Source organism: Leucoraja erinacea, chromosome 19 (assembly GCF_028641065.1).
Source record: "Leucoraja erinacea ecotype New England chromosome 19, Leri_hhj_1, whole genome shotgun sequence".
NCBI classification, from domain to species: domain Eukaryota; kingdom Metazoa; phylum Chordata; class Chondrichthyes; order Rajiformes; family Rajidae; genus Leucoraja; species Leucoraja erinaceus.
The window spans coordinates 14,135,819-14,163,280 of record NC_073395.1 but is presented as its reverse complement, the minus strand read 5'-3'; the positions used below and the strand labels follow the sequence as shown (position 1 = coordinate 14,163,280).

Here is a 27,462-nt window from a genome sequence, read left to right as displayed (position 1 = left end):
TCTGGAGAAAAGGAATAGGTGATGTTTCAGGGTCAAGACCCGAAATCTGAAGAAGGGTCTCGACCTGCAACGTCACCTATCCCATTTCTCCAGGAATGCTGTCTGACCCACTGAATTACTCCAGCATTTTGTGTCTATTCACAGTCTTCTCCACCGTGGAAATGTATGCGTTCCTTGATACTAGTTAATTGTTGTGAAAGTATCTTCCACTATTATCTCTTAGCCGCCAAATGAACAGGCCGTTAGAGATTACATCTATACTTGTGCTGAACAAAATTCCTCCTCAGAGCATCTCTGAAACTCTCATCTAATCTATCCTGAAATGCCGACTGTCCATGTTCCTCCACAGGCGCAGCCTGACCCATTGAGTTCTTTCAACGGTTAGTTTTTTTTGCCCTGGATTCTTGCATCTGCAGTTTTATCCGTAAACCTACGCCTTTTATTTATGGACACCTCTGTCGTGGGGAAAATGATTCCTACTATCTGTCCCATCTACGCCCCTCATAATTCTGTGTACCTCAATCAGGTTCAGCCCTCATCTTCCTCCATGGCCAGGGAAATAAAACAAGTTCATCCAGTCTCTAAATTCCCATTTGCTCAATCCTCGGACATACTGGGATTCCTGGGATGTCAGGACTTTCATGTGAAGAAAGACTGGATAGACTCGGCTTGTACTCGCTAGATTTTAGGAGATTGAGGGGGGATCTAGGCTAGATGCAGGAAGATTGTTCCCGATGTTGGGGAAGTCCAGGACAAGGGGTCACAGCTTAAGGATAGAGGGGAAATCCTTTAGGACCGAGATGAGAAGTATTTTTCACACAGAGAGTGGTGAATCTCTGGAACTCTCTGCCACAGAAGGTAGTTGAGGCCAGTTCATTGGCTATATTTAAGAGGGAGTTAGATGTGGCATTTGTGGCTAAAGGGATCAGGGGGTATGGAGAGAAGGCAGGTACGGGATACTGAGTTAGATGATCAGCCATGATCATATTGAATGGCGGTGCAAGCTCGAAGGGCCGAATGGCCTACTCCTGCACCTGTTTTCTATGTCTATACTGCATCCAAACTGTGATACTGCATCCAAACAGATCCATACTTGCTCAACAGTCATGTTATTTAACTGTAACAGTACAATTAGCATTCACAGCTGAACATGTGCAATATAACCATTGACTGCACACCCTCACTGTTTCATGTTGAGTCAAATGGGTGTACGGTTGGGGTTTAATCCCTGACTAAGAACAATCTTGAGAGGAGGAAGGTATGCATTACTCTCTTTGCACCTCAGTCCACACTGCTACAATCAGATGTGCCAGACTATGCAACACAGTGCACGCTACCCTGAACTGATGTCATCTATGGCACCCAGCTTTTATTCCAGTAGAGAGTCAGTGGGTAAATTCTTCAACCTCCAGTGTGAATCCAAGTGTTGCTTGCATTTCCATCATTTCTGTAATCTTATTTCTGTAAGCAGCTATGAAATAATCGCATGTGCTTTCACTCAGATAGACACAGCTGTCCTCAGTCTGCTTGAGTCACTGATAAAGCACAGAGGCAAACAGCCTTCCCACTGTGCACTCATCGTGTCAAACGATGCAGGAATTCAGAAGTCTTGAGAAACCGGGGCTCTCGTTGGGATATATTGACAGGTTAAAGCCGTGAAGTGCTCTATGAATTTGGTAGGAAAGAGCTGCAGGTGCTGGTTTATACCAAAGATAGACAAAAAGTGCTGGAGTAACTCAGCGGGACAGGCAGCACCTTTGGGGAAAAGATATGGGTGACGTTTCAGCTCGAGACCCTTCTGCAGGCCAAACGTTCTTCAGAGTCTGAAGAAGGGTCTCGACCAGAAATGTCGCCTTCCCTCCAGAGATGCCGCCTGTCCCATTGAATTACTCCAGCATTTTGTGTCTATTAATTTATTAATTTGGCCTTGGAATAGCTGATGATGCCAAAAGGGCATCAAGAATGAAGGGCTGTGCAGAATGAGGATTGTAGTGTAGCTCCGGACTAAATCATTGCTGGAAATGCTCCCCCCCAGTGTTATGTACATGGAGGGACTGATTCCAGTGGTCACAACTTTGCGTCCTCTTGGTGTTAACGGGTGTGAACTCAACAAAGGGCCATGTGGTCTATTCTCACTCGGAATTGGCATGCAAGATCACACCTATCAATAACCAAGCTCCATGCATCGATTATAGACAATGCATAGACTGTTCTAAAAGGGGAGAGAATTCAGAAATCAGAGGTGCAGAGGGAATTTTGAGTGCTGGTGTAGGATTTCCAAGTAAATTTGCAAGTTGAATCGGTGGTAGGGAAGGCAAGTGCAATGTTCGCATTTATTTTGGGAGAACTAGAATATAAAGACAGAGATGTAATACTGAGGTTTAAGAAAGCACTGGTCACACGGCTTTTGGAGAATTGTGAGCAGATTTGGGCCGGCGTTGGGGAGGATCCAGAGGAGGTTTACGAGAATGATCCCAGGGATCATTTGGTTAACGTATGACGAGCATTTGATGGCACTGGGCCTGTACTCGCCAGAGTTTAGAAGGATGAGGGGGGATTTATTGAACCTTACCAAGTAGTGTAAGGCCTGGGTAAAGTGGATGTGGTGAGGATATTTCCACTAGTGGAGGAGTCTAGGACCAGAGAGCATAGTCTCCAAATAAAAGGATGTACTTTTAGAAAGGAGATGAGGAGCAACTTCTTTAGTTAGAGGGTGGTGAATGTGTGGAATTAATTGGCTGTTGAAGCCAAGTCAATGGATATTTTTAATGCAAAGTTTGGCAGATTCTTGATTAGTACGGGTGTCCTATGAAAAGGCAGGATAATGGGGTTGAGAGTTAAAGAGATCAGCCATGATTAAATGGCGGAGTTGACTCGATGGGCTGAATGGCCTAATTCTGCACCCAATACTTATGTACTTATGAACTAACTTATAAAAGAGCCTTTGCATGCAGTGGGATAACACAAATGTGACCTTGTGTGAGATAAAGAGATGGTTGATCACAGTTTTGCAGATGCCTTATGTTATATGCAGCAGGGTAATGTTTCCGCAATCTCTTGTTCACAGGACAGCAAGTCCTTGGCTTGGTGGAGAACCAGAGCGACTGGTACCTTGGGAACCTGTGGAAGAATCACAGACCTTGGCCAGCGTTGAGTCGAGGCTACAATACAGGTACATATTGCATCAGCTTCTAAATCAGTTAATGCTTGCTCCCTTTATTGTAAGGTGCTTGGCATCTTCCCAACCCTTCCCCAACTGAAGCTAATGACACATCTCATGTATGTGGATTTATTTATTTTGCAGGATTTTTAGCAGCAGAAACTGCAGTTTTAACTAATCTACCACCCCCCCCCCCCCCCCCCCCCCCCCCTTTAATCCAATACGTCATCAAGGGTAGAACACAAAGTGCTGGAGTAACTCAGCGGGTCAGGCAGCATCTCTGGAGGGGATAGAGAGACGGCGTTTTGTGTTGGGAACCTTCTTCAGACTGGTTGTAGTAGGGGAGAGAGAAAACTGGAAAAGAGAGGTGGGGTGAGACAAAGACTGGCAAGTGATAGGTGGATACAGGTGATGTGGGGGGGGGGGGGGGGGGGGGGGGGGGGGGGGGGGGGGGGGGGGGGGGGGTTGGCAGATGGGTGAACAAAGGCTAGAGATGAAATGGAGACAAACGGGGACGAAAGGAGACAAATAGACCAGGAACCAAATGGCATTGATAAAGAGAGAAGAGTGAAATGTAAAGCCAGAGGCACCTATATCCCTCTCTCCGGCTCTTCATTTCACTCTTCCTTGTATCAAACCTTTTTTTTCTCTTTGTCTCCTTTAGTTACTTTTCATCACCCTTTTGTCTCCTTTAGCTTTTGAACACATATCTACCAATAAAATGCCCCCTTCACCTGTATCCACCTATCACTGGTAGAAAAAAAAATTCCAGTTGTTGGTCTATACCAAAGATAGATACAAAGTGCTGGAGTAACTCAGCGGGTCAGGCATTATCTCTGGAGGAAAAAGATGGGCGACGTTTTGGGTTGGTCTGAAGAAGGGTCCCGACCTGAAACAACACCCATCCTCTTTCACCTAGCCAGAGATGCTGGCTGAACCGCCTGGTTACTCTAACACTTTGTGACTATCCACCTATCACTTACCCGACTTTGTACCGCTTCCACTTCTTTTCCAGCATTTTCTGCCCCATTACAATATGTGTGAAGAAGGGTCACGACTCGACAACTCACCTATCCATGTCCTCCAGAGCTGCTGCCTGGCCCGCTGACTTACTCCAGCACTTTGTTCTATGCAAGATTCCAGCATTACCTTATTTATCAAAGGCAGCCTGCTGAACGGTTCCTGAATTTGTAACCAATGGTCTTAAAATGAGGAATACCGATGATTGCCATTAGCAAGAGGGAGCCACTTCTCATTGAATAAATGAACTTGAAATTAATTTATGTATTTGAGGGAACTGTTTCTTTAACATTAACTGGAAATCTAGTTCAAACTTCAGACTGTGCTAATTTTAGAAAATCAATATTGGACTTAATAATTATTATCCTAGTTTCCTCTTTGGCAGTTTAAAAGAACAAATGAAAAATGGCTTGTTGATGAATAGCTTATAAGCCTATAATCAGAAGCTTGGAAGCAAATGCAAGCAGTGAACTCCCACAAGATGCAGCGTGATAAATTGCTGGATAATGTGCTCTGTGGTAATGTTGCTTAGGGGATAGTATTTTCCAGGACATTGTAGCGAGCGAGCTCTCTGCCGTTGTTAACAAAAGTGCCCTGGACTCTTTTGTGTTCACCTGGCAAGCACGAGGGAGTTCCATTTTAAGTCTGATCGCAATGGTGTGTGTGAAACACTAAAGCCAGCATCGCCCTGCAACAGCTGAAATTTATGCGGCCTTTCTGACACAAAAGTGTCCAAGGTTGGTCGCCACTTAGCGTTACGTGGAATGCTTTTGGCAGGAGATGCATTTTGAGAAGGTTGTCGAATGAAAAGTAAAAAGGTCAAGGAAAAGAGTTTAAGAATAAACTCAATCTGACTAAAGGTTCTGACAGCCACAGTGGTCAGAAGGGAGTGAATAAAAGAAAGAATTGGCGGAGCAGAAAATGTGTGGTTATGAGACCCGGAGAAACTCGCAGAGGCAATTAATTGAGACCACCGTGCATTAAATGAAATGCATTGAGAGAGCACTCATGCACAACCAACCAACTCTGCCAGCGTCAAGCAAGGCCCTCCAATACGAACAGTAAGTCACACACTTAAATGACATGCCCATAAGCCATATCCACACCAAACTACACTTGTCAAGACATGAGTCCATTTCAATACTTCTGAAGAGGCAGTGGGATGCAACACCTTTTCAAGGAGGTTTTCAGCACATCCCGAATCTCTCCCTCTGTCCACTTGATCTCTCCACTCAACAACATTTGGAATAGTGTCGGAAGGAACTGCAGATGCTGGTTTATACCGAAGATAGACAGAAGAAGCTGGAGTAACTCAGCGGGACAGACAGCATAGAAACATAGAAACATAGAAAATAGGTGCAGGAGTAGGCCATTTGGCCCTTCGAGCCTGCACCACCATTCAATATGATCATGGCTGATCATCCAACTCAGTATCCTGTACCTGCCTTCTCTCCATACCCCCTGATCCCTTTAGCCACAAGGGCCACATTTAACTCCCTCTTAAATATTGCCAATGAACTGGCCTCAACTACCTTCTGCGGCAGAGAATTCCAGAGATTCACCACTCTCTGTGTGAAAAAAGCTTTCCTCATCTCGGTCCTAAAAGATTTCCCCCTTATCCTTAAGCTGTGACCCCTTGTTCTGGACTTCCCCAACATCGGGAACAATTTTCCTGCACCTAGCCTGTCCAACCCCTTAAAGAATTTTGTAAGTTTCTATAAGATCCCCCCTCAATCTTCTAAATTCTAGCAAGTACAAACCGAGTCTATCCAGTCTTTCTTCATATGAAAGTCCTGACATCCCAGGAATCAGTCTGGTGAACCTTCTCTGTACTCCCTCTATGGCAAGTACAATTCCATTTTAACACAAACATTTATCCAGCATCCCTGGAGAAAAGGAATAGGTGAGGTTTCGGGTTGAGGCCCTTCTTCAGACCCAATCCTTCAAGATGTTGATTTTACCCATACAATGGTAAACTCAGCGTGTACTTCTTACTGGCATTGATATAGTAGAACAAGCTGGCTGCCTTCATATGTAGAATGGACGGACTGTGCAGATGGTGGTTTATACCAAAAATAGACACAAAGTGCTGGAGTAACTCAGTGGGTTAGGAAGCATCGCTGGAGAAAAAGGATAGGTGATGTTTCGGGTTGAGGCTCTTCTTCAGACTGAGGTTCAGGGGGTTGGGGGGAAGGCTGGTGCCGAGTAAAGACTAGGAGTAAAGAGGGAGAACAAGGAGGGAAGAGACAAAGACTTAAGGCTTTTGCCTTCCATCACAGTGAGGAGGTGCCTGGTGAACTCAGTAGTGGATGTTAAATTTGTGTTTATTGTGTGTTTTTGTCTTTTTTTATTATATGTATGACTGCTTGGCAACAAAATTTCGTTCAGACCGAAAGGTCTGAATGATAAATACATTCAATTCAATTCAATTCAATTCAATTCAAAACAGGGCCAGCAGCAAATGACTATCGGGCAGGGTGGTGCCCTGGTAGGCCAATTGTTGGCTAGAGAAGGTGTGATCTCTAGAGGAATACAATGTGGTCAACTGTGGAACTGGTTAAACCACTAGGGTGGAGGAAGGGACAAGTGGGGAGGGAAGGGAGTGTTGGCAGACGTTACTTAAAAGTAGAGAACTTAACGTTCATACCGCTGGGTTGTAAGCTACCCAAGCAAAATATGAGGTGCTGCTCCTCCAATTTGCATGTGACCTCACTCTGGCAATGGTGGACAGAAGTGGGCAGAAAGGTCAGTGTGGGAATGGGAATGAGAATGGGAAGGTGAGTTGAAATGGTTAGCAACTAGGAGATCCCGTAGGCCTCAGTAGACCAAGGCAAGAACGGAACTCACTATCAAAACATGGAGCGGACGGGGGACACAATTTTTTGGCGGCCGCGCGCGCATGCGCACACTCACACATGCGCGCGAGGCTTCGGAGGCTCAAACCAGCGCTAAATGCAGCTCAACTCTGCCTGTTTCACCGGGTTAACAACAGCCCCGTCTGGACTGACCGGTTACCAGTGCTGCCATATTTCCCGCAAGCCCAGGCAGGTTAACCTGGCGGGGATGTCTCCTCTCAAAACATGGGGGGGACGTGTCCCCTCTGGCCCCCCCCCGGGTTTTCCGCCCCTGGACCAAGGGAAAGTGCTGAGTCTGATGAAGGGCCTCAGGGGATGCTGTTTTACTCACTGAGTTATGAAAAAATGAATGAATGAATGAATGATACTTTATTATCACATGTGACAAGCCACAGTGATATTCTTTGTTGCCACATAAAGAGCTCCGACAAAGTTCCATGTATTCCATTTTAACACAAACCATTTTTAACACAATCCATTTGTGGCCTCCCTTACTTCTCAGTGGTCCCCCCTTTGTTCTCCCTCTCTGCATTTCCTCTTCGCCAGGTCCCCCTTTGTTCTCGGCGGGCATGTCCGACCTCCGGCACCCACCGCCTACCCGTCCTCAACGAGTTACTCCAGATCTTTGTGGGTTTTTTTTTGTAAACCAGCATCTGCAGTTAGTTGTATCTCCACGTTATCAGGGCATAAGTCACAGGGAAAAAGAATGGAGGAATGGAAATGATGGGATTGCCCTGCTGGGAGCCGGCAAGCTCCCAATGGGCTGAATGGCCTCAGCAGGTGCCATAACCAGTGTGATAGAAATGGCAAAAGGAGATTAATTGGCATTTAAGAGCTGCTGCAACTGTAGAGACTGCTGCTGATACGTAGTGTCATCAAGCTGCTGCTTTTAGTTTACAGGTAGGGGAAGAGTACAGAAAAGAAAATAACTGCAATTTCTATTCACCAGATGCAACAACAGGCAGTAAACAATGAGATGCACATCAAGCATTGAGCCAATAGATCATTCCTGATAGATGGTTATAGACTTACAACATCATGAAAGTCTAAGTCGGAGAGTGGATGGCTTTGGAAAGATGAGGATTTTGTTTTTTTTTCTTCCGAATGTCTTGTTTCTGTCTTTTTCATAAAGGACCATTAGTGGGTGTTTTTTTTTTTTGAGATCTAGGGATGTTGTTAGGTTGGAAAGAGGGCACGTTATCCTGCGCAGACAGAGTTCCAGTGAAGCATGGGGAAAATAAAGCCGATGAGCAACATCGGATAGAATTTCTTAATCAAAGGAAGGATCAGTAAATGGAAAGAGCGGAGGTGAATGAAGGAAACGAGGTCTTTACGTGGGTGGATTAATGCGTGGGAAAATAAAGGGAGTATAATTAGTAGGCCGCTGGAGTAGCCAGTGAATCATCTCACCGTGACTTTGTTCGTTAAGGGGATCAAAGGATAAAGAATAAAGTCTTAAATAGAACAAGACATCCAATCATTGCTGTTTTCTTACTCTTTGAAGATTTATTTTTTCAGGAGGGGAAGAATTCCCTTTGAGTTTCCTCTAAAACTAAAATCCCCCATTCCAGTTCTGTCGAGGGTGGCGTGTCTTTAATTTTTTTCCCCATACAATTCCCACGAGAGGAATAGATCGGGTACATGCACAGACTCTCTTGGCCAGAGTAGGTGAATCGAGACCAGAGGACATAGGTTTAAGGTGAAGGGGAAAAGATTTAATAGGAATCTGAGGGGTAACTTTTTCCACACAAAGGGGTGGTGGGTAAACATAGAAACATAGAAACATAGAAAATAGGTGCAGGTGTAGGCCATTCGGCCCTTCGAGTCTGCACCGCCATTCAATATGATCATCGCTGATCATCCAACTCAGTATCCCATCCCTGTCTACTGTCCATACCCCCTGATCCCTTTAGCCACAAGGGCCACATCTAACTCCCTCTTAAATATAGCCAATAGCCAATCACTACCTTCTGTGGTAGAGAATTCCAGAGATTCACCACTGTGTAAAAAATGATTTTCTCATCACGGTCCTTAAAGACCTCCCTCTTATCCTTAAACTGTGACCCCTAGTTCTGGATCCCCCCAACATTGGGAATAATCTTCCTGCTTCTAGCCTGTCCAACCCCTTAAGAATTTTGTAAGTTTCTATAAGATTCCCCCTCAGGTGTATGGAAAAAGCTGACAGAGGAGGTAGTTGAGGCAGGGGCTATCCCAACATTTAAGAAACAGTTAGACAGGTACATGGCTAGGACAGGTTTGGAGGGATATGGAGCAAACGCGGGCAGGTGGGACTAGTGTAGCTGGGACATGTTGGCCAGTGTGGGCAAGTTGGGCCGAAGGGCCTGCTTCCACACTGTATCACTCTATGACAATGACAATATTGTAAGTGGCAAAGTGGCACTGAAGGTGGGGCAGCAGGCCTCACAGCTCCAGGATCCTGGGTTCGATTCGGGCATCCGGCTCTGTCAGTGTGTGGTCTGCACATTCTCCCTGTCTCTGGGTGGGAGAGGTGGTTCTGTAAGTTAATGCTAATGTATATGAGTGGTCGGGATAATTGTTGGGGTAGAGGATGGTGTAGTGCTTACAGCATCTGAGAGAAAATATGCCACGGTAAATTAAGTGGTGGAATGAAATATTCTTCCTCATGCACCAGATCCTGGTTGATTTGCTGGATATAGTTCACATGTTTCCATTTGCACAATGGTGTGGTGCAGTCAGAATGCCCAGTAACTATGTGCAACTGATCTTCCTGACGGCCGCTCTATACAAGTGGAGAACCAGCTCATCGGCACTTTAATTCACAGTCACCGCAGCGCCCTTGCTTATGCCAGCTATCTCTGTCGATAGTGCTTTTGTCTCAGGTGTTGATCCAAACTTAATTGGATATGTCAGTAAGTCGGTGAAGATAGCTTTCGACAGAGAAGGTGGTATTAAGAATTCCAGCGGGATCTTGATCAGCTGGGCAAATGGGCAGAGGAATGACAAATGGAGTTTAATTCTGATAAGACTGAGGTGCTGCACTTTGGGAAGTCAAACCAGGGCAGGACCTTCACACTGAACGGTAGGGCCCTGGGGGTTTTGTGGAGCAGAGAGATTTAGATGTTACTTGGACATAGTTCCCTGAAAATTGAGTCGCTGGTAGATGGGGTAGTGGCAAGTTGGCCTTCTTCAGTCAGGGAATTGGAGTGTGGATGTTGGGACATAATGCCATCGATGAACAAGATGTTGGTGAGGCCGCATTTGGAGTATGGTTTTTAGTTATAGCCCCCCAGTGTGCAGGATAGAACTGGTGTACAGGTGCGGCCTTGGTGGGCCAAAGGGCCTTTTTCTACACTGTGTCTCTAAACTAAACCCACACCTTTACCCACGCTTTTGTTTTACCCCTCGGATCAATGTGGGGTTATTTTCCTTTACGGCAAAAGGCACCTGGCAGAAGAAGGGCCTCAACCCGAAACAACACCCATTCCCTCTCCCCAGTGATGCTGCCTGAGTTACTCCAGCATTTTGTTTCCTATCTTCGGTTTAAACCAGCATCAGCAGGTCCTTCCGACATAATTGCAGCCCTTTGCTGCCAAAGCCAAACTCCGTCACTATCACCATAAAGTCTCGCCCTTTCTCCTGACGTGCATCAGCCGAGGCCCTGCCTTGCTCGCTGAAGCCTGGATAAGCTTCTGCCATTTTCAGCAAGCGCCTTGGAGTGGTGCTGGCTGTAATTTGGGGACAATCTAAAGGCTGAGGTTTCACAGCTGCCTGCAGCCATGCCTTGAGCTCACGAGTTTACTCAGTTGCAGTCGAGTCACAGATCAAATGATTTTTTTGCAATCAGAGTTCTCTGGGAGTAGCTCGGAGAGCTTCAAAGGTGTAAAATGTTAAACGAGAGCACAATCAATCAAATCAACCCTCGCAGCTGCACGTTAAAGAAGATGTTTGAATCCAGAATCCAAAGTCTTTGGTTCGGAGGCACATCACGGAAACAGGCCCTTCAGAACACCGGGGTCCACACCGACCACTGAACACACATTCACACTAGTTAAGGTCATAAGGTCATTCACACTAGATAAGGTCATAAGGAATAGGAGTAGAATTAGGCCATTCGGCCCATCAAGTCAGAGTAGTCATTCAATCATGGCTGATCTATCTCTCCCTCCTAACCCCATTCTCCTGCCTTTTCCCCATAACCTTTGACACCTGTACCAATCACGAATCGATCTATATCTGCATTAAAAATATCCACTGACTCGGCCTCCACAGCATTCAGTGGCAAAGAATTCCACAGATTCACCACCTTCTGACTAAAGACATTTCTCCCCATCTCCTTCCTAAAAGAACGACCTTTAATTCTGAGGCTATGACCTCTAGTCCTAGACTGTCCAACTAGTGGAATGAGGTCCCCCCTCATTCTTCTAAACTCCAGCAAGTACAGGCCCTGTGCTGACAAATGCTCATTATAGCCTGCTCATTCCTGGGATTATTCTTGTAAATCTCCTCTGGACCCTTTCCAGAGCCAGCACATCCTTCCTCAGATATAGTGCCCAAAATTGCTCACAATATTTCAAATGCAGCCTTAGCAGCGCCTTATAGAGCCTCAGCATTATAACATACAACATTAAGTTGTATACCACATTCTTATCCACTCTCTACACACCTAGGGCAATTTTTACACAGGCCAGTTAGCTTACAAACCCACATGTCTTTGGAATGTGGGAGGAAACAGAGCACCCAGAGGCTTGTATACTCTGGAATTTAGGATGAGAGGAAATCTTATTGAAACATATGATTATTAAGGGTTTGGATAGGAACCCAGATGCAGGAAATATGTTCCCGATGTTGGGGGAGTCCAGAATCAGGGGCCACAGTAAGAATAAGGGGTAAACCATTTAGAACGGAGACGAGGAAACACTTTTTCACAGAGACAGTTGTGGAATTTTCTGCCTCCGAGGGCGGTGGAGGCCGGTTCTCTGGATACTTTCAATAGAGAGCTAGATAGGGCTCTTAAAGATAGCAGAGTCAGGGGATATGGGGAGAAGGCAGGAGCGGAGTACTGATTGGGGATGATCAGTCATGATCACATTGAATGGCGGTGCTGGCCGAAACTCCTGCACCTATTGTCTATTGTCTTATCACCCGGAGGAAATTCACATGGTCACAGGGAGAACGTGCAAACTTCACACAGACAGCAGCTGAGGTCAGGATCGAACCAGGGTCACTGACATAGTGAGGCATCAGCTGTAGCAGCTGCGCCTCTGTGCCGCAGTAAGCCTTGTTATAAGCTACGGGAGCTTTAACAGTGTAAACAATGCATGCTTTGGTTAACCTGGTTGTAAATGACGGCAGTCCCTCCGCACTCAAAGGAACGATGCAACAAGGAATGAGCTATTGAAGCTCCACCAGTTTAGCAATGGATGGGATGTGTGGTGAGCCAAAGGGATTGTATACATGTCACTGGAGACTGGAACTGGGCCAGGGAGCTAAGAATACAAGAACACGGTTTGGAGAGACAGGGTGGGAGATACTGGATCTTTTCACTATTGGCAAGCAATGGCAACTCAAGGATTAGCTCCTTTAATAGACACAAAAAGCTAGAGTAACTCAACGGTACAGGCAGCATCTCTGGAAAGAAGGAATGGGGGGCGTTTCGGGTCGAGACCCTTCTCCAGTCTGAAGAAGGAGTCTCGACCCAAAACGTCACCCGTTTCATCAGTCCAGAGATGCTGCCTGTCCCGACGAGTTACTCCAGCTTTTTGTGTCTTATCTTGAGTTGAAACCAGCATCTGCAGTTCCTTCCAACACTGGTAGCTCCATTAATCTGCAGCACACACTGACGAAAGGCATATGTGTTTAAAGCGCTACTTTCATGTTTCTCCTCTGCTCCTCCCAGGAGATGTAAAGGTTAACATCCCCGCTCTTTCCCACTTCTGTTGGCTGTTAGTTTGAATAGACTTGGGTGTAGAAGAGGCCCCGTTGTCACGGTGATGTCCAGAGTTCTCCACTCCGGCACCCGAGGTGCCTGCCACTGGCCCTTCACCAGCCAGTCGGCTGCAGAGTCCTCTGGGGAAGGCAGCCTTCTGTCTTCAGTTTGGCAGGCGGGAGTTTTACACGGGCTCTGTGCAATGGGGGCGGACCATGCTGTCCAATCGGTTTTATCAGCTGTCGGACCTGCATACACAGTGTAGATGTGTCAGGGGTTATGGGGCAAAGGTAGGAGAATGTGGCTTCCATCTTTGCCCGTTCATTAATTGGTACATCAAGCAAGGCATTTGGAGACACAAAGAACTACAGGTGCTGAAATGTTGTGCGGCACGGTGGTACAGCGGTAGAGTTGTTGCCTTGCAGCGCTTACAGCGGCAGAGACCCGGTTTCGATCCCGACCACAGTTGTTGTCCGTAAGGAGTTTGTACGTTCACCCCGTGACCTGCGTGGGAGATCTTCCCTTTCCTCCCACACTCCAAAGACGTACAGGTTTGTAGGTTAACTGGCTTGGTATAAATGTAAATTGTCCCTAGTGTGTGTAGGATGGTGTGAATGTGCGGACCCGGTGGGCCGATGGGTCTGTTTCTCTCTGGGCCCGTATCTCTAAAACAAAAACTAAAAACACAAAGCGCTGGAGTAACTCAGCGGGTCAGGCAGCATCTCTGGAGGACATGGATCACTCTTGGTGTATTAACTCGACTTTCAGTTCTAATAAAAACAGCAGAACATGAGAGATAAAAGACGTGATTGTAAAACAATAGTGGCCTTAAATTACAGCAAAGCAGTGATTATTTGAAGTGTCGTGCCCTCATTCACTCGACGACGGAAAGCAATAAAGCATGAAGCCTTGTACTTGAAGATTGTAAACAGGATTATATCAGGTGCAAATATGAGGAATAAGTAATGTTGTAAAACTGCAAGTGCTCTTTAGATATATTGATCAAATTAAAATTTTATCTGACATTCGTAAAAAGGCTTACATCCTGAAGGGGATCCAGGGAACTAGGGAATCAAGAACCAGAGGAGGTAAGAGGAGAAAGATTTGATAGGAACCTGAGGGGCAACCTATCCCCTCAGAGACCGTAAAGGGCGCCAAAATATGGCATGTTTTGCAATCTATGCAAAAAGTATTTCACTGTGCAGTGCATATGTGACAATAATTCCCGATGTTGGGGAAGTCCAGAACTAGGGGTCACAGTTTAAGGATAAGAGGGAAGTCTTTTAGGACCGAGATGAGAAAATCATTTTTTACACAGAGAGTGGTGAATCTGTGGAATTCTCTGCCGCAGAAGGTAGTTGAGGCTAGTTCATTGGCTATATTTAAGAGGGAGTTAGATGTGGCCCTTGTGGCTAAAGGGATCAGGGGGTATGGAGAGAAGGCAGGGATGGGATACTGAGTTGGATGACCAGCCATGATCATATCGAATGGCGGTGCAGGCTCGAAGGGCCTATTCCTGCACCTATTTTCTATAAAGAACCTTTGAACCATTGATATATGGAATAAGCTGCTAGAGAAGGTATTTGAGGCAGGTGCAATAACAATATTTAAAATACACTTGGACAGGTACTTGGATAGGAAAGGTTTAGAGGGATATGGACGAGATGTGGGACTTGCTTAGATGGGGCACCTAATCCAGATGGGGCAAAAACAAAAGCTTTTCACTGTACCTCTGTACTCTTGACAATAAACTAAACTAAACTAATCTTGGTCTCATAGACAAGTTGGGCCGAAGGGTCAGTTTCCGTGCTGTATGACTATGACTCTAAATTCTTTCACTGATCACTCTGGGTGGTTGAAATGAATAGATTGGTTTGGATTCATTAGTTGTCCTGTACTGTGATGCAGGTTATTATCAGGATTAGAGACATTTGTGATTTGCAGCATGCTCTCTCGGCTCCAATGTCCAAACCAAGTTTTTAATTTTACTGTTGCAATGCTCTCTTGGAAAGCTTTTCCATAATGCGGAACCATTAGTGTAGTTTAGTTTCGAGGTACAGCGCCGAAACAGGGACATCGGCCCACCCACCGACTCCGTGCCGGCCAGCAATTTCCGCACATTGACACTATCCGACACAGACTAGGGAAAATTTTACGTTGATACCAAGCCAATTAACCTGAAAATTTGTAAATCTTTTGGAGTGTTGGAGGAAACCGAAGATCTCGGAGAAAAGTCATGCGGTCACGGGGAGAACTTATAACCTCCATCCAGAGGCACCAGTAATCCGGGTTGAACCCGGGTCACTGGTGCTGTAAGCAGCACCACTGTGCCACCTCTATCGCTGCGCCACTGTGCAACCCTGCACACTCTAGCTATGGGACACGTACATTCTCAGAAGCATTTGTCCTTGCATTGGATAAGTTGGCTAAACTGCCCATTCTCTTAAGTGAATCGTAAGGGACTTTACAAAGAAGTTTTCAAAACAATTTTGCCCTCATCCACAATCCACAAGTAGAAAATTGTGGAATGTAAAATTTACATAAATATGCTGAAGAAAATATTGGAGTATGGAAAAAAAATCCAGCATCCAATACAAACCAGTCAGTTGCAAAGGAGACCATCTGGGCCTAGACTAGTCGATACCGACTCAATAATACAAAATTGTCCTTGGAAAAACCTGTGGGCGGCACAGTGGCGCAGCGGTAGAGTTGCCGCTTTGTAGCACCGGAGACCCGGGTTCGATCCTGGCTACGGGTGCTGTTTGTGCAGAGTTTGTATTTTGCCCTCATCCACAGTCACTAGCGATAGGTTTTCAGTTTAGTGTAGAGATACAGCTTACAAACAGGCCACTCAGCCCCCTGAGTCCACCCTGGCCCATTCACACTAGTTCTATGCTATCCTACTTTCTCATCCACACCAGATGCAATTTACAGAGATCAGTTAACCTACTAACCTGCACATCGCTTGGATGTGGGAGGAAGCTGGAGCACCCACAGGAAGAACGTGCAAGCTCCATTCGGATACCACCAGAGGTCAGGATCGAACCTGGGTCTCTGGCGCTGTGAGGCAGCAGCTATACCAGCTGCGCCACTGTGCCAAGGTATTTCTGGTAATTATTCCATAGTAATTATTGCTGTGTACACACCAGCTTACAAATTTTGGGCATTAGAGCAAAGATAGCTGAGATGCCGTGAGGTTGTGCATGGTGGTGCAGCGGTAGAGTTGCTGCCTTACAGCGCCAGAACCCGTTCAATCCTGACTACGGGTGCAGTCTGTACAGAGTTTGTACGTTCTCCCCATGACCTGCGTGGGGTCCTTCGGTTTCCTCCCACACTCCAAAGACATACAGGTTTGTAGGCTAATTGGATTGATATCAAATTGTTCCTGGTGTGTGCAGGATATTATTAGTGTGTGGGGATTGCTGGTTGGCACAGACTCAATGGGCTGAAGGGCCTGTTTCTTCACTGTATCTCTAAACTAGTATCGGAACTCAAGGTCTTTCTATCATTTCCAATGCTGAAATTCGTCCTGATATGCTTTAGTTCATCGACCTAATGGTCTGAGGTTCTGAGGTCTCAACTCTGCCAAGGGTACAAGCCTGCAATGGAACACCACCAGCCTCATAAGGTCTTAAGTGATAGGAGCAGTGTTAGGCCATTCAGCCCATCAAGTCTACTCCGCCATTCAATCATGGCTGATCTATCTCTCCCTCCTAACCCCATTCTCCTGCCTTCTCCCCGTACCCCACGACACCTGTACTAATCAAGAATCTATCTATCTCCGCCTCAAAAATATCCATTGACTTGCCCTCCACAGCCTTCCGTGGCAAAGAACTCCACAGATTCGCCACCCTCTGACTGAATAAATTCCACCTCATCTCCTTCCTAAAGGGGTGTTCTGTAATTCTGAGGCTATGACCTCTAGTCCTAGACTCTCCCATTAGTGGAAACATTCTCTCCACATCCACTCTATCCAGGCCTTTCACTATTCAGCATCTTCACCACCCTTACAACTTTCCTGATGAGGGCCCGACCCATTCTGTAATGGGATTGAATCTGATTTAGATACAGTACAATGGGTCTGAGTAGATATTGGTTTGGTGCATTGGAAATGTGTGCAGCACAATGGAAACCAATTTAATCTGACGGAATTTTATTGAAAAGGGGCTAATAGGAACTGACAGGCTATATTGAAATTCAATAAGCTGAAACATGATTTGGTTCCTTTGAATCAGGAGGACAAATTTTAGACCAAAGTCAAGATTAATTGGCATATTTTTATTTGATTGCCCTCAACGAGCAATGAGAAATCACAGTTTTGGCTGTTAGGATAACTTGTTTGTGGCTATCTAGTTCAATGGGGCACTTTAGTGAGAGACAAATGAAAATAATTTGCATTAAAGGTCTAATCAGTGGCATGTGGGGAGGTAAGGAGGTTGCCCCTGGGATTGAAAACCAAAGAACTGCAGAGACTGGATATAAACAGTAAAAGTTGAAAACGCTCAGCAGGTCAGACAGTGTCTCTTGGAGGTAGGAAAGGCACTGTCAGTGGAAATACAATATACGATCAAAATGGCTCGATTATAATCATGTATTGTCTTTCCGCTGACTGGATAGCACGCAACAAAAGCTTTTCAGTGTACCTCGGTACACGTGACAATAAACTAAACTGTAAACTGAAGAGTTAACACTCCAGGCCCGGGACCCTTTGCAGATGAATAAGGGAAGTGAAATTATTCTGTAAACGACTGTGATGGGTGAGTTGGGATGATCATATGGATCATATGTGTTATAGAGGGTCATGAGAGGAATAGATTGGGCAGATTCACAAAGTCTTTTGCCCAGAGTAGGTGAATTGAGGACCACATGACATAGGTTTAAGGTCAAGGGGAAAAGATTTAATAAGAATCTGAGGGGTAACTTTTTCAGACAAAGGGTGGTGGGGTATGGAACAAGCTGTCAGAGGAGGTAGTTGAGGCAGGGACTATCATTTAAGAAGCAGAGGCAGTTAGACGGGGTACATGGATAGGACAAGTTTGGAGGGATGTGGACCGAATGCGGGCAGGTGGGACTAGTGTAGCTGGGACATGTTGGCTGGTCTGGGCAAGTTGGGCCGAAGGGCGTTCTTTCCACACTGTATGATTCAGAGATTGGGGAAGGCTGTCAGCAGGGTATCATGTCCAACCGGCCCAACCTTGTGAAATCCAGGTCAAAACACACAGTCCATTCCCTCTGTAGATGCAGCCTGACCCACTGGGTTCCTCCAGCATCTCGTGCTGTGCTAAAGATTCCAACATCCGCCATTCTTTGTGTCTCAGTGAATTCAGATCCCAGGCTGATGACTTTAGTGAGCGTGTGTGTGGAATTGATGTTTGTTTGCAATCTTTGTGTATTGGCTTCTTCACAACGTTTCCTTTACCTCTGCTAGGTGTTATCCTGCTACTGTTGGACAAGCTGAGGAAGATGAAATGGGAACAGATGTGGCGTCTGACAGCAGAGCGCGAATTGATGAACATGTTGTCCACTTCACTTGCTGATCAGGTACCTGCCCTTGCCCCTAGTATTAGCTTAGTCTCGGATGCATTGTTTTTATATGTAACTGTGGAAACTCGGCTGCAGAATGGTCTATTCCTGCTCATGCTTCTCTCGTTTGAAGTTATTAATTTTTTACCTCCTTGCAGCATACAGTCATACAGTCAGGGTGGAAACTGACCCTTGGGACAACTTGCCCACACTGTGAAGTACAGAGATTTGCACTAGATTACACCATAATGGACAGAGCAGGTTTTTTCAACTCATTGTTTTAAAAGCTGCTAACATTCAGACATTTTGTGTTGATTTTTGGGGAACCATTTGCTTCATGAATTTATCCGTGTACTATGCACCTTTTATGTGGCAGAAGGTAGCGGAGGTTATTGAAACCTGATTGCCTCATTGAGAATGACCATGGAATGGATGGTGTTCATTCTTATTTAACGCACGAAAGTAGGAGCAGGAGGAGGCCACTCAGCCCCTCAAGCATGTCCCGCCATTCAGTCGGATCATGGCTGATCTACCCCGGCCTGGAATTCCCCCTTTCTGCCAGCTCTCCTCGTCTTCTCTCATCTTTCAAACGTTTAGTTTCTTCATCCTCAACCACCACCAATGATTCAGCCTCCACAACCCTCTCTTTAGTTAGATTGTGGAATTCATTGTCACAGACGGCTGTGGTGGCCACGTCAATGGATGTTATTTAAGACAGATCCTTGATTAGTAAGGGTGTCGGGGGTTGTGGAGAGAAGGCAGGAGAATGGGGTTGAGAGGGAAAGGTAGACCAGCCATGATTGAATGTCAAAGTAGACTTGATGGGCCGATTGGCCTAATTCTGCCCCTAGACCTAAGGAACTCTGGGATAGAGCATTTCAGAGATTCTGTTTGTCTGCCCCTCAGTTTTAAATGACTAGCCCCGAACGATGGTCCTGCATCAAGGTTCTACGAGTAGAAAATTGTGGAATGTAAAATTTACATAAATATACTGAAGAAAATATTGGAGTATGGGGAAAAAAATCCAGCATCCAATACAAACCAGTCAGTTGCAAAGGAGACCATCTGGGCCTCGACTAGTCGATACCGACTCAATAATACAAAATTGTCCTTGGAAAAACCTGTGGGCGGCACAGTGGCGCAGCGGTAGAGTTGCCGCTTTGTAGCACCGGAGACCCGGGTTCGATCCTGGCTACGGGTGCTGTCTGTGCAGAGTTTGTACGTTTTCCCCGTGAGCACGTGTGTTTTCTCCAAGATCTTCAGTTTCCTTCCACACTCCAAAGACGTACAGGTTTGTAGGTAAATTGGCTTGGTGTAAGTGTAAATTGTCCCCAGTGTATGTAGGATAGTGTTAATGTGCGGGGGTCGCTGGTCGGTGTGGATTTGCTGGGCCGAAGGGCCTGTTTCCGCGCTGTGTCTCAAAAGTAAACGAAAATATAACCTAATCGGCGAAGGAAGTCTGTGCCTTTATCCAGTCAAGCCTTAACTACCGGGTGGAATCACCTAGCTAGTTTAGACTTTACAAACTTTAGACTTTAGAGAAACATGCCCTTCAGCCCACTGAGTCCGCGCCGACCAGCAATCACCCCGTACACGAGCATCATCCTACATGCTTGGGACAATTTACAATTTTACCCTACAAATCTGTACGTATTTGGAGCATGGCAGGTACATGAGATCCTGAAGAAAACCTACACGGTTACAGAGGGAACGTACAAACTCCATACAGGCAGCACCCATGGTCAGGTTCGAACCTGGGTCTCTGGCGCTGTGAAGCTGCACCACTGTACCGTATTAAAAATAGAGTAGACAGGAGGGATGATGAAATGCGTCAGGAAATGTAGCCCATGATGTAGGAATAGACTGGGTGGATGCACATAGTCGTGGCCCAGAGTAGATGAAAACCTCGAGGACGAACCTGGATCTCTGGCGCTGGACACCACTAGGTTTAAAAATAGAATAGACAGGGGGAGAACATTTCAGGAAAGGAGCCCATCTGAGGGGATGCACATAGTGGCCCAGAGAGATGACAGGAGACCACAGGACATGGGGAACAAGCTTTATAGAATCTGAGGTATTTGAGGCAGGGACTGGGGAACAACATTAGAGGAGAGTTGACAGGGACTATCCCAACATTTAAGAGACAGTCAGACAGGTTCTTGGACAGGACAGGTTAGGTGGGATATGGGTCAAACGTGGGCAGGCGGGCCTAGTGTTGCTGGGATATGTTGGCACCGTATGGGCAAGTTGGGCAGAAGGGCCTGTTTCCATGCTGTATGACTCTATGTGGCATGAAACACAATCCTGACATATTAGACTAAAACAGCGCAACCAACGTCGCATAAATGAGATGGATGCAAGAATCCTGTTCGATCCAGGAAACTAAACACAGGTGTACCTGTGGCTGAATTACAGTGCACGTTCTTCACCAGCCATGGAACAAGGGTGGTTGGGAAGCAACAGTGTGAAGTGATTTACTGAGGCCGAGAGAGAAATCACTGCAGTGCCACTGAAGTTGAGCTGTCCCATGGCACAAGTGCAGAGGGATAACGAGATATCGTAGCTTATTCACACATGGGCAGTTTGACAGGAAGACACTGAAGTGGGAGAGAGGCTCAGCAGCGGCTCAGATTTATTACCGCAGTAAAGTGAGGAGCTGGGAGCGAGCCGCTGTTTCCGCTGTGTCAGACTGTAGGAGGACATGACCATTATTAGCGGTTGCATTATTGAAAAGCTGCTCATTCGCCCTGAAAATACGAAGGTGCCCAGGTGTCACAAATCACAGCCAGCCAGCGCACAGTTACAAAAGGTAATTGTGTAAACTAGAGAGAATCATAGAAAATAGGTGCAGGAGGAGGCCATTTGGCCCTTCGAGCCTGTGCTGCTGCTTTATTCATAGATCCGTCAAATATCTTTCAGCTTGAACGGCCGAATCATCTGGGAGGCTTATCTTTGATTATAGTGAATCAAAGATGCTTTGTTTTTCTGGCAGATGGAAAGGGTTGACATTGCAGGTTTCATAAACCACTGTTACTTCGGGGGCATTTCATGATTCTTGTGCTTAAAACATTTCATTGCTCTGGTCATCAGCCATGTTAATGCACTCCTGTGTTGGCTTAATATGATTATGAATACCAGCGTCTGTGCAAACATAATGTGATGGATTGATTTTGTCCGCGCACATTGGCCATCGGGGACAAACATAAGACACAAGGCGATAATATATCACTTTTCAGTGGGTTTATTTTTTTCGTTTCAAACTGACTGACGTTATAAATGTACCAAGTGTAAATAAGACAAACAAAATGCAATTCATTTGAGTGCAGGAAATCCAGGAGTTGCTGCCTCAAAGGCAGTCAGCATCATCAGAGACCCACACCACCCTGGCCATTTCACTCCTGCCATCGGGAAGAAGGTATAGGAGCCTGGAAACTGTAATGTCCAGGTTCAGGAACAGCTTCTTCTCTACAGCCATCAGGCTATGAAACACGACAACCTCCAAATAAGCTCTGAACTGTCCCTGAATCTGGAGGTGTGCATTTTCACACTTCTATACCTTTTGCCTGATGGGAGAGGGGAGAAGAGGAAGTGGCCAGGGTGCGACTCATCCTTGTTAATGCTGCTGGCCTTGCCGTGTTTTTTTATATAGATACTGTATATAGAAGTAAGAATTTGATTGTCCTGTTTGGTACATATGACAATAAAACACTCTCAACTCTTGAGGCAGTGTGTCCAGATTCCATCCACCTTCTGAGTGGTAACATACCTCCTTTAGGTCCACTCCAAACTTCTTGCCCTTCGAGCTAAACCAATATCCTCAAGCATTTGACGCCTGTGCTGTGTGGAGAACATTCCTGCCATTCAACCTACCAGTGCCACTCATTCTCTTGTCCAGCTAAACCTGTCCACCTGCCTGCCGTGTACTTGGTAGGAAAGGCAAGAGCAGTCATTGAAACATAGAAAATAGGTGCAGGAATAGGCCATTCGGCCCTTTGAGCCAGCACCACCATTTAATATAATCATAGCCGAACATTCAAAATCAGTACCCCGTTCCTGCTTTCTCCCCATCCCTTGATTGCGTTTGCCCCTAAGAGCCCATCTAACTCTCTCGTGAATACATCAACATAGTCCCCTGACTTACACTTCATTTTTCAGAAGCTCGGTACATGCCAACATGCCCACTACCTGATGCAGTGACACTTGCATTACTGAATAAGTTGTATGTTTCTGCCAAGCGCTGAATTGCTTTTGTTGGCGATCAAATCAAATCCCACAGTCGCTGTTCTTTCACTAACCATCTCCCACACCAGATAGATTCTCCACAGCCACAGGGAGGAGAGAGACGAGGCTGCAAGGCTTGCAGCGGTTCATTAAGTTTGCATATATGCGCTCCTAATGGTGTGGACTTGGGACAAGAACAGGCTCCAGGCACTGCTGACTCAGGGGATATGAATCATCCCCCTCCCAGTAGGCCATCGATTGGGGGGAAGACGAAGGGGAAGTTCTGAGTGGGGTTAAGGTAAAAAATTCTAACATTTTATTCTTGTGGCACCAGTCAGTGAATTGAAATCTCCCTGAGGGAAATACACCGACTCGCCAATCAGAGAGCACAGGTCTCCTTGAAGGCTGGGCACCAGGGACTGTATGCTTGCTAACAGTGAAGTGTTGAAAGATGCTCCCTGAGAGGAGAGCTGTAGAGTGTTATTTCCAAGGGAATGAGATAAGACTGGTGCCATTTTGACATCAAAACATAGAAAATAGATGCAGAATTAGGCCATTCAGCCCTTTAAGCCAGCACCGACATTCAATGTGATCATGGCTGATCATCCAGAATCAGTACCCTATTCTTGCTTTCGCCCCATATCCCTTCATTCCATTAGTCCCAAGAGATATATATAACTCTCTCTTTAATACATCCAGTGAATTGGCCTCCACTGCCTTCTGTGGCAGAGAATTCTACAGATTCACAACACTGGCTAAAAAAATATTTTCCTCATCTCATTCCTAAATGGCCTATCCCTTATTGTTAAACTATGACCCCTGATTCTGGACTTCCCCAACATCGGGAACATTTTTCCTGCAACTAGCCTATCCAATCCCTTAAGAATTTGATATGTTTCTGTAAGATATCCTCTCTCCTTCTAAATTCCAATGAATATAAGCCCAGTTGACCCATTTTGACATGCTTCCTGTTCAATGACAAATAAGAGGTGGCGACATTTAGTTCAGTTTAGAGATACAGCACGGATACAGACCCTTCGGCCCACGAGTCCGTGTGGACCAGCGATCGATCCCTGCACGCTTACACTATCCCACACACTCTACGGACTATTTACAATTCTACCAAAGCCAATTACAAACTTGTATATCTTTGGAATGTGGGAGGAAACCCATGCACAGTCACAGGGAGAACGTTCAAACTCCGTACAGACAGCACCTGTAGTCGGGATCGAACCCGGGTTTCTGGCGCTGTAAGGCAGCAACTCTACCGCTGCGCCATCGTGCCACCTGACGAAGGAACCACGCAGCCAAGTGAGGTTGATAAGTTTATAACTGATAGGAATAGAGTTATGCCATTCGGCCCATCAAGTCTATTTTCCCATTCAAACATGGCTGATCCATCTCTCCCTCTCGACCCCATTCTCCTGCCTTCTACCCATAACCCCTGACCCACGTACTAATCACGAATCTATCTATCTCTGCCTTAAAAATATCCATTGACTTGACCTCCACAGCCTTCTGTGGCAATGAATTCCACAGATTCATCACCCTCTGACTAAAGAAATTCCTCCTCATCTCTTTCCTAAAGGAACGCCCCGTTTTATTCTGAGGCTATGACCTCTGGTCCTAGACTCTCCCACTAATGGAAACATCCTCTCCATATCCACTCTATCCAAGCCTTTCACTATTCTGTAAGTTTAAATGAAGTCACCCCTCATCCTTCTAAACTCCAGCAGGTAGAGGCCCAGCGCCATCAAACGTTCATCATTGGTTAACCCACTCATTCCTGGGATCATTGGCGTAAACCCCTTCTGGACCCTCTCCAGCGGCAGCTCATCCTTTCTCAGATATGGGGCCCAAAGTAATGTTAGGCATTCAGATTTCAGGGTAGATGGATTGGTGGTAGGTAGAACTGAAGCAGGGAGTAGTGGAGGAGAGATACAGGTCTCCAGACATTGAGTAACTGAGCAGTCATAGACAAACAGCTCTGAACTATGTCATGCTGCTGTTATCGCAGAAAATAATCATAGCTTGTACTGATGCTGCTTGACATGGCCCACTGCCCGTCTGTACTGTCCTGGTTGACTCATGACAGGAAGGATATCATTGATCTCGAGGGAGAAGGATTAAAGATTATTCCAAGTATCAGCAATTACACTTACATGGAAAGGTTTAGGAAATTGGCCGTAATATTTACTTGCATCATTCACATCCCCACCCTCACACACTCACCCTGCCTCAAACACGCCCTCTCTCACACTCTCTCTCGCCCGCGCATCTACTTGCACCCGCATGCCCCTACCGCATGCCCCACCCTGCAGCCCCCCTCACGCCCCGCGGCCCCCCTCTTGCCCGCGACCCCCCCCCCCCCTCTTGTATGCAGCCACCCCTCCCACGCAGTGACTTGTAGTCTTATATTAGACACTACCTTAGACTGTGCACAGTAATCCAGGTGCAATCTCAGTAAAATTGCAACGAAGAAATCGCTATTTTACTCCTAATGTACATTAAAGTCTTTGATTCTTGTAACCATCCTAATGTCTGCTTACCCACATACTGATTTTTGATTTTGATACAATCCTGAGCAGCGGTAATTTGTACTGTTTTAATAAATTGAAGGTAAACAATTGCGGCTTTTATTGGAGACGTTGAGTTCCTGCACGTTAACAGTTCGCTGGATGGCCTCTGTTCTAGTTCTTTCAGTCTCTCCATAACTCCTTCACTAATCCCAGTTTCTTCCCTTTCTCCTGCTCAGGACATCTTCAATGCCGTCATCAAGCAGAATCCTTTCCTGGTGTACCAGCTTCCATGCTTCTGGAACGTTCAGCTGTCCGATCACACACGCTCCGAGCAGTGCTACAAGGACGTGTCAGATCTCAAGGTAAGGTCCATGGTTGAGGAGGGTTGTGCCAGGTGGTGGAGTGAGCCTCCGACAGCCTCCCCAAGTCAAATTTAAACATCAGGAGATCAAGACCTTGGTGACATGCTGTCCTAACTCATTACGTACAAAACGCAATTGTCAGGTCAAAATGTAAAGTGGATGTGGATGACTCTAAAACCATTTTAAGAGTGTGGGATTTTTCTTTCTGAGATAAGAACGTCCCTTTCTATGCCTTCTGCATTACTGAAGCCTGGCATGACTGCTCCATGAAGTCTCCAGAGCCTTTTGTCAATAGAACAGTACAGGACAAGAACAGGCCCTCAGGTCCACAATGTTTGTGCCGAACATTTTAGTTTAGTTCAGAGATACAGCATGGAAACAAGCCCTTCGGGTTACAGGCCCTTTAGGGACAGCATGGTGGCGCAGCGGTAGTGTTGCTGCTTTTCAGCGCCAGGGTCCCGGGTTCGATGTGACTACGGATGCTGTCTGTACGGAGTTTGTACGTTCTCCAGTGACCATGCGGTTTTTTTCCAGGTTCCCCAGTTTCCTCCCACACTCCAAAGACATACACGTTTGTAGGTTAATTAGCTTTGGTAAAGATAGTGATAGTGATTATGCTTGTGTATGAGGATTGCTGGACAGTGTGGACTCAGTGGGCCAAAGGACCTGTTTCCTTGCTGTCTCTCTAAACTGTGCAACGAGGAAGGATTAGTTAGCGAGACCTGGGTGTTCTTGTACATCAATCACTGAAAGTAGGCATGCAGGTACAACAGGCAGTGAAGAGAGCTAATGGCATGTTGGCCTTCAATGCGAGAGAATTTGAGTTTAGAAGCAAGGAGGGCCCTGGTGAGACCGCACCTGGAGTATTGTGTGCAGTTTTGGTCTCCTAAGTTGAGGAAGGACATTATTGTTATTGAGGCAATGCAGCGTAGGTTCACCAGGTTAATTCCTGGGTCGGCAGAATTGACATATCATGAAAAAATGTTGCGACTGGGCTTGTATTCACTGGAATTTGGAAGAATTGGACAGGCTAGATGGAGGAAAAATTTTCCCAATGTTGGGGGAGTCCAGAACCAGGTCACAGTTTAAGAAAAAGTGGTAAGACATTTAGGACTGAGATGAGGAAAAACATTTTCATCCAGAGAGTGGAATTCTCTGCCACAGAAGGCAGTGGAGGCCAATTCACTGGAAGTTTTCAAGAGAGAGTTAGATATAGGTCTTCAGCCTAAAGGAATCAAGGGATTTGGGGAAAAAGCAGGAATGGGGTACTGATTTTAGATGATCAGCCATGATCATACTGAATGGCGGTGCTGGCTCGAAGGGCCGAATGGCCTACTCCTGCACCTATTTTCCTATGTTTTCTAAGTAAACTAAGAAAATTTGGGGCAACAATTCCAAGCAATAGCATTTCTTGTCTACTTACAGTAACGGTCTAATAATCCACTGATTGACCATCCATAAGTCCCACGGTTCAGCTTCGGACTCACTAGTTATTGTTTGCCACTCTCCCACTCACCAGGGCCCAGTTACTGCACTCATTTTCAACTTACTCTCTTTGCTTTAATAAAAAAAGTTAATCGGAAGAGTGTTGAGGTATTAGTAGAAATAACACTTGGAAATAATCAGATCTGTGGGTAGAAACCGAGAAGTGAAACTAACAGCACAAAAAATCTGTTGGGGGGGACTCAGCAGGTTCAGCAACATCTGTAGGAGGAATGTTTTGGGTCAGAATCCTGCATCAGGACTGAGAGTGGAGAGAGAGTTAAGGGCGGCTCAGTGACGCAGTGGTAGAGTTGCTGTCTCACAGCGCCAGACACCTGGGTTTCGAACCTGACTACGGGTGCTTGTCTGCACGCAATTTGTACGTTCTCCTCGTGACCGCGTGAGTTTTCCC

The 27,462-nt window shown here is 46.0% G+C and overlaps 1 protein-coding gene across 3 annotated transcripts in view; it reads left to right on the top strand.

Annotated features, from left to right (window-relative positions):
* The window catches only part of large1 (LARGE xylosyl- and glucuronyltransferase 1), a 292,835-nt gene that overhangs the window by 195,138 nt on the left and 70,235 nt on the right, over window positions 1-27,462 (top strand). For all 3 annotated transcript variants that reach the window (XR_008725023.1, XM_055650357.1, XM_055650358.1), the window contains exons 7-9: window positions 3,068-3,172; window positions 18,372-18,484; window positions 25,443-25,568. Coding sequence is in view for 2 of the 3 variants with exons in the window: in XM_055650357.1 (XP_055506332.1) it covers window positions 3,068-3,172; window positions 18,372-18,484; window positions 25,443-25,568 (344 nt within the window). In the remaining variant the exon portion in view is untranslated. The remainder of the gene's footprint in view (window positions 1-3,067; window positions 3,173-18,371; window positions 18,485-25,442; window positions 25,569-27,462) is intronic.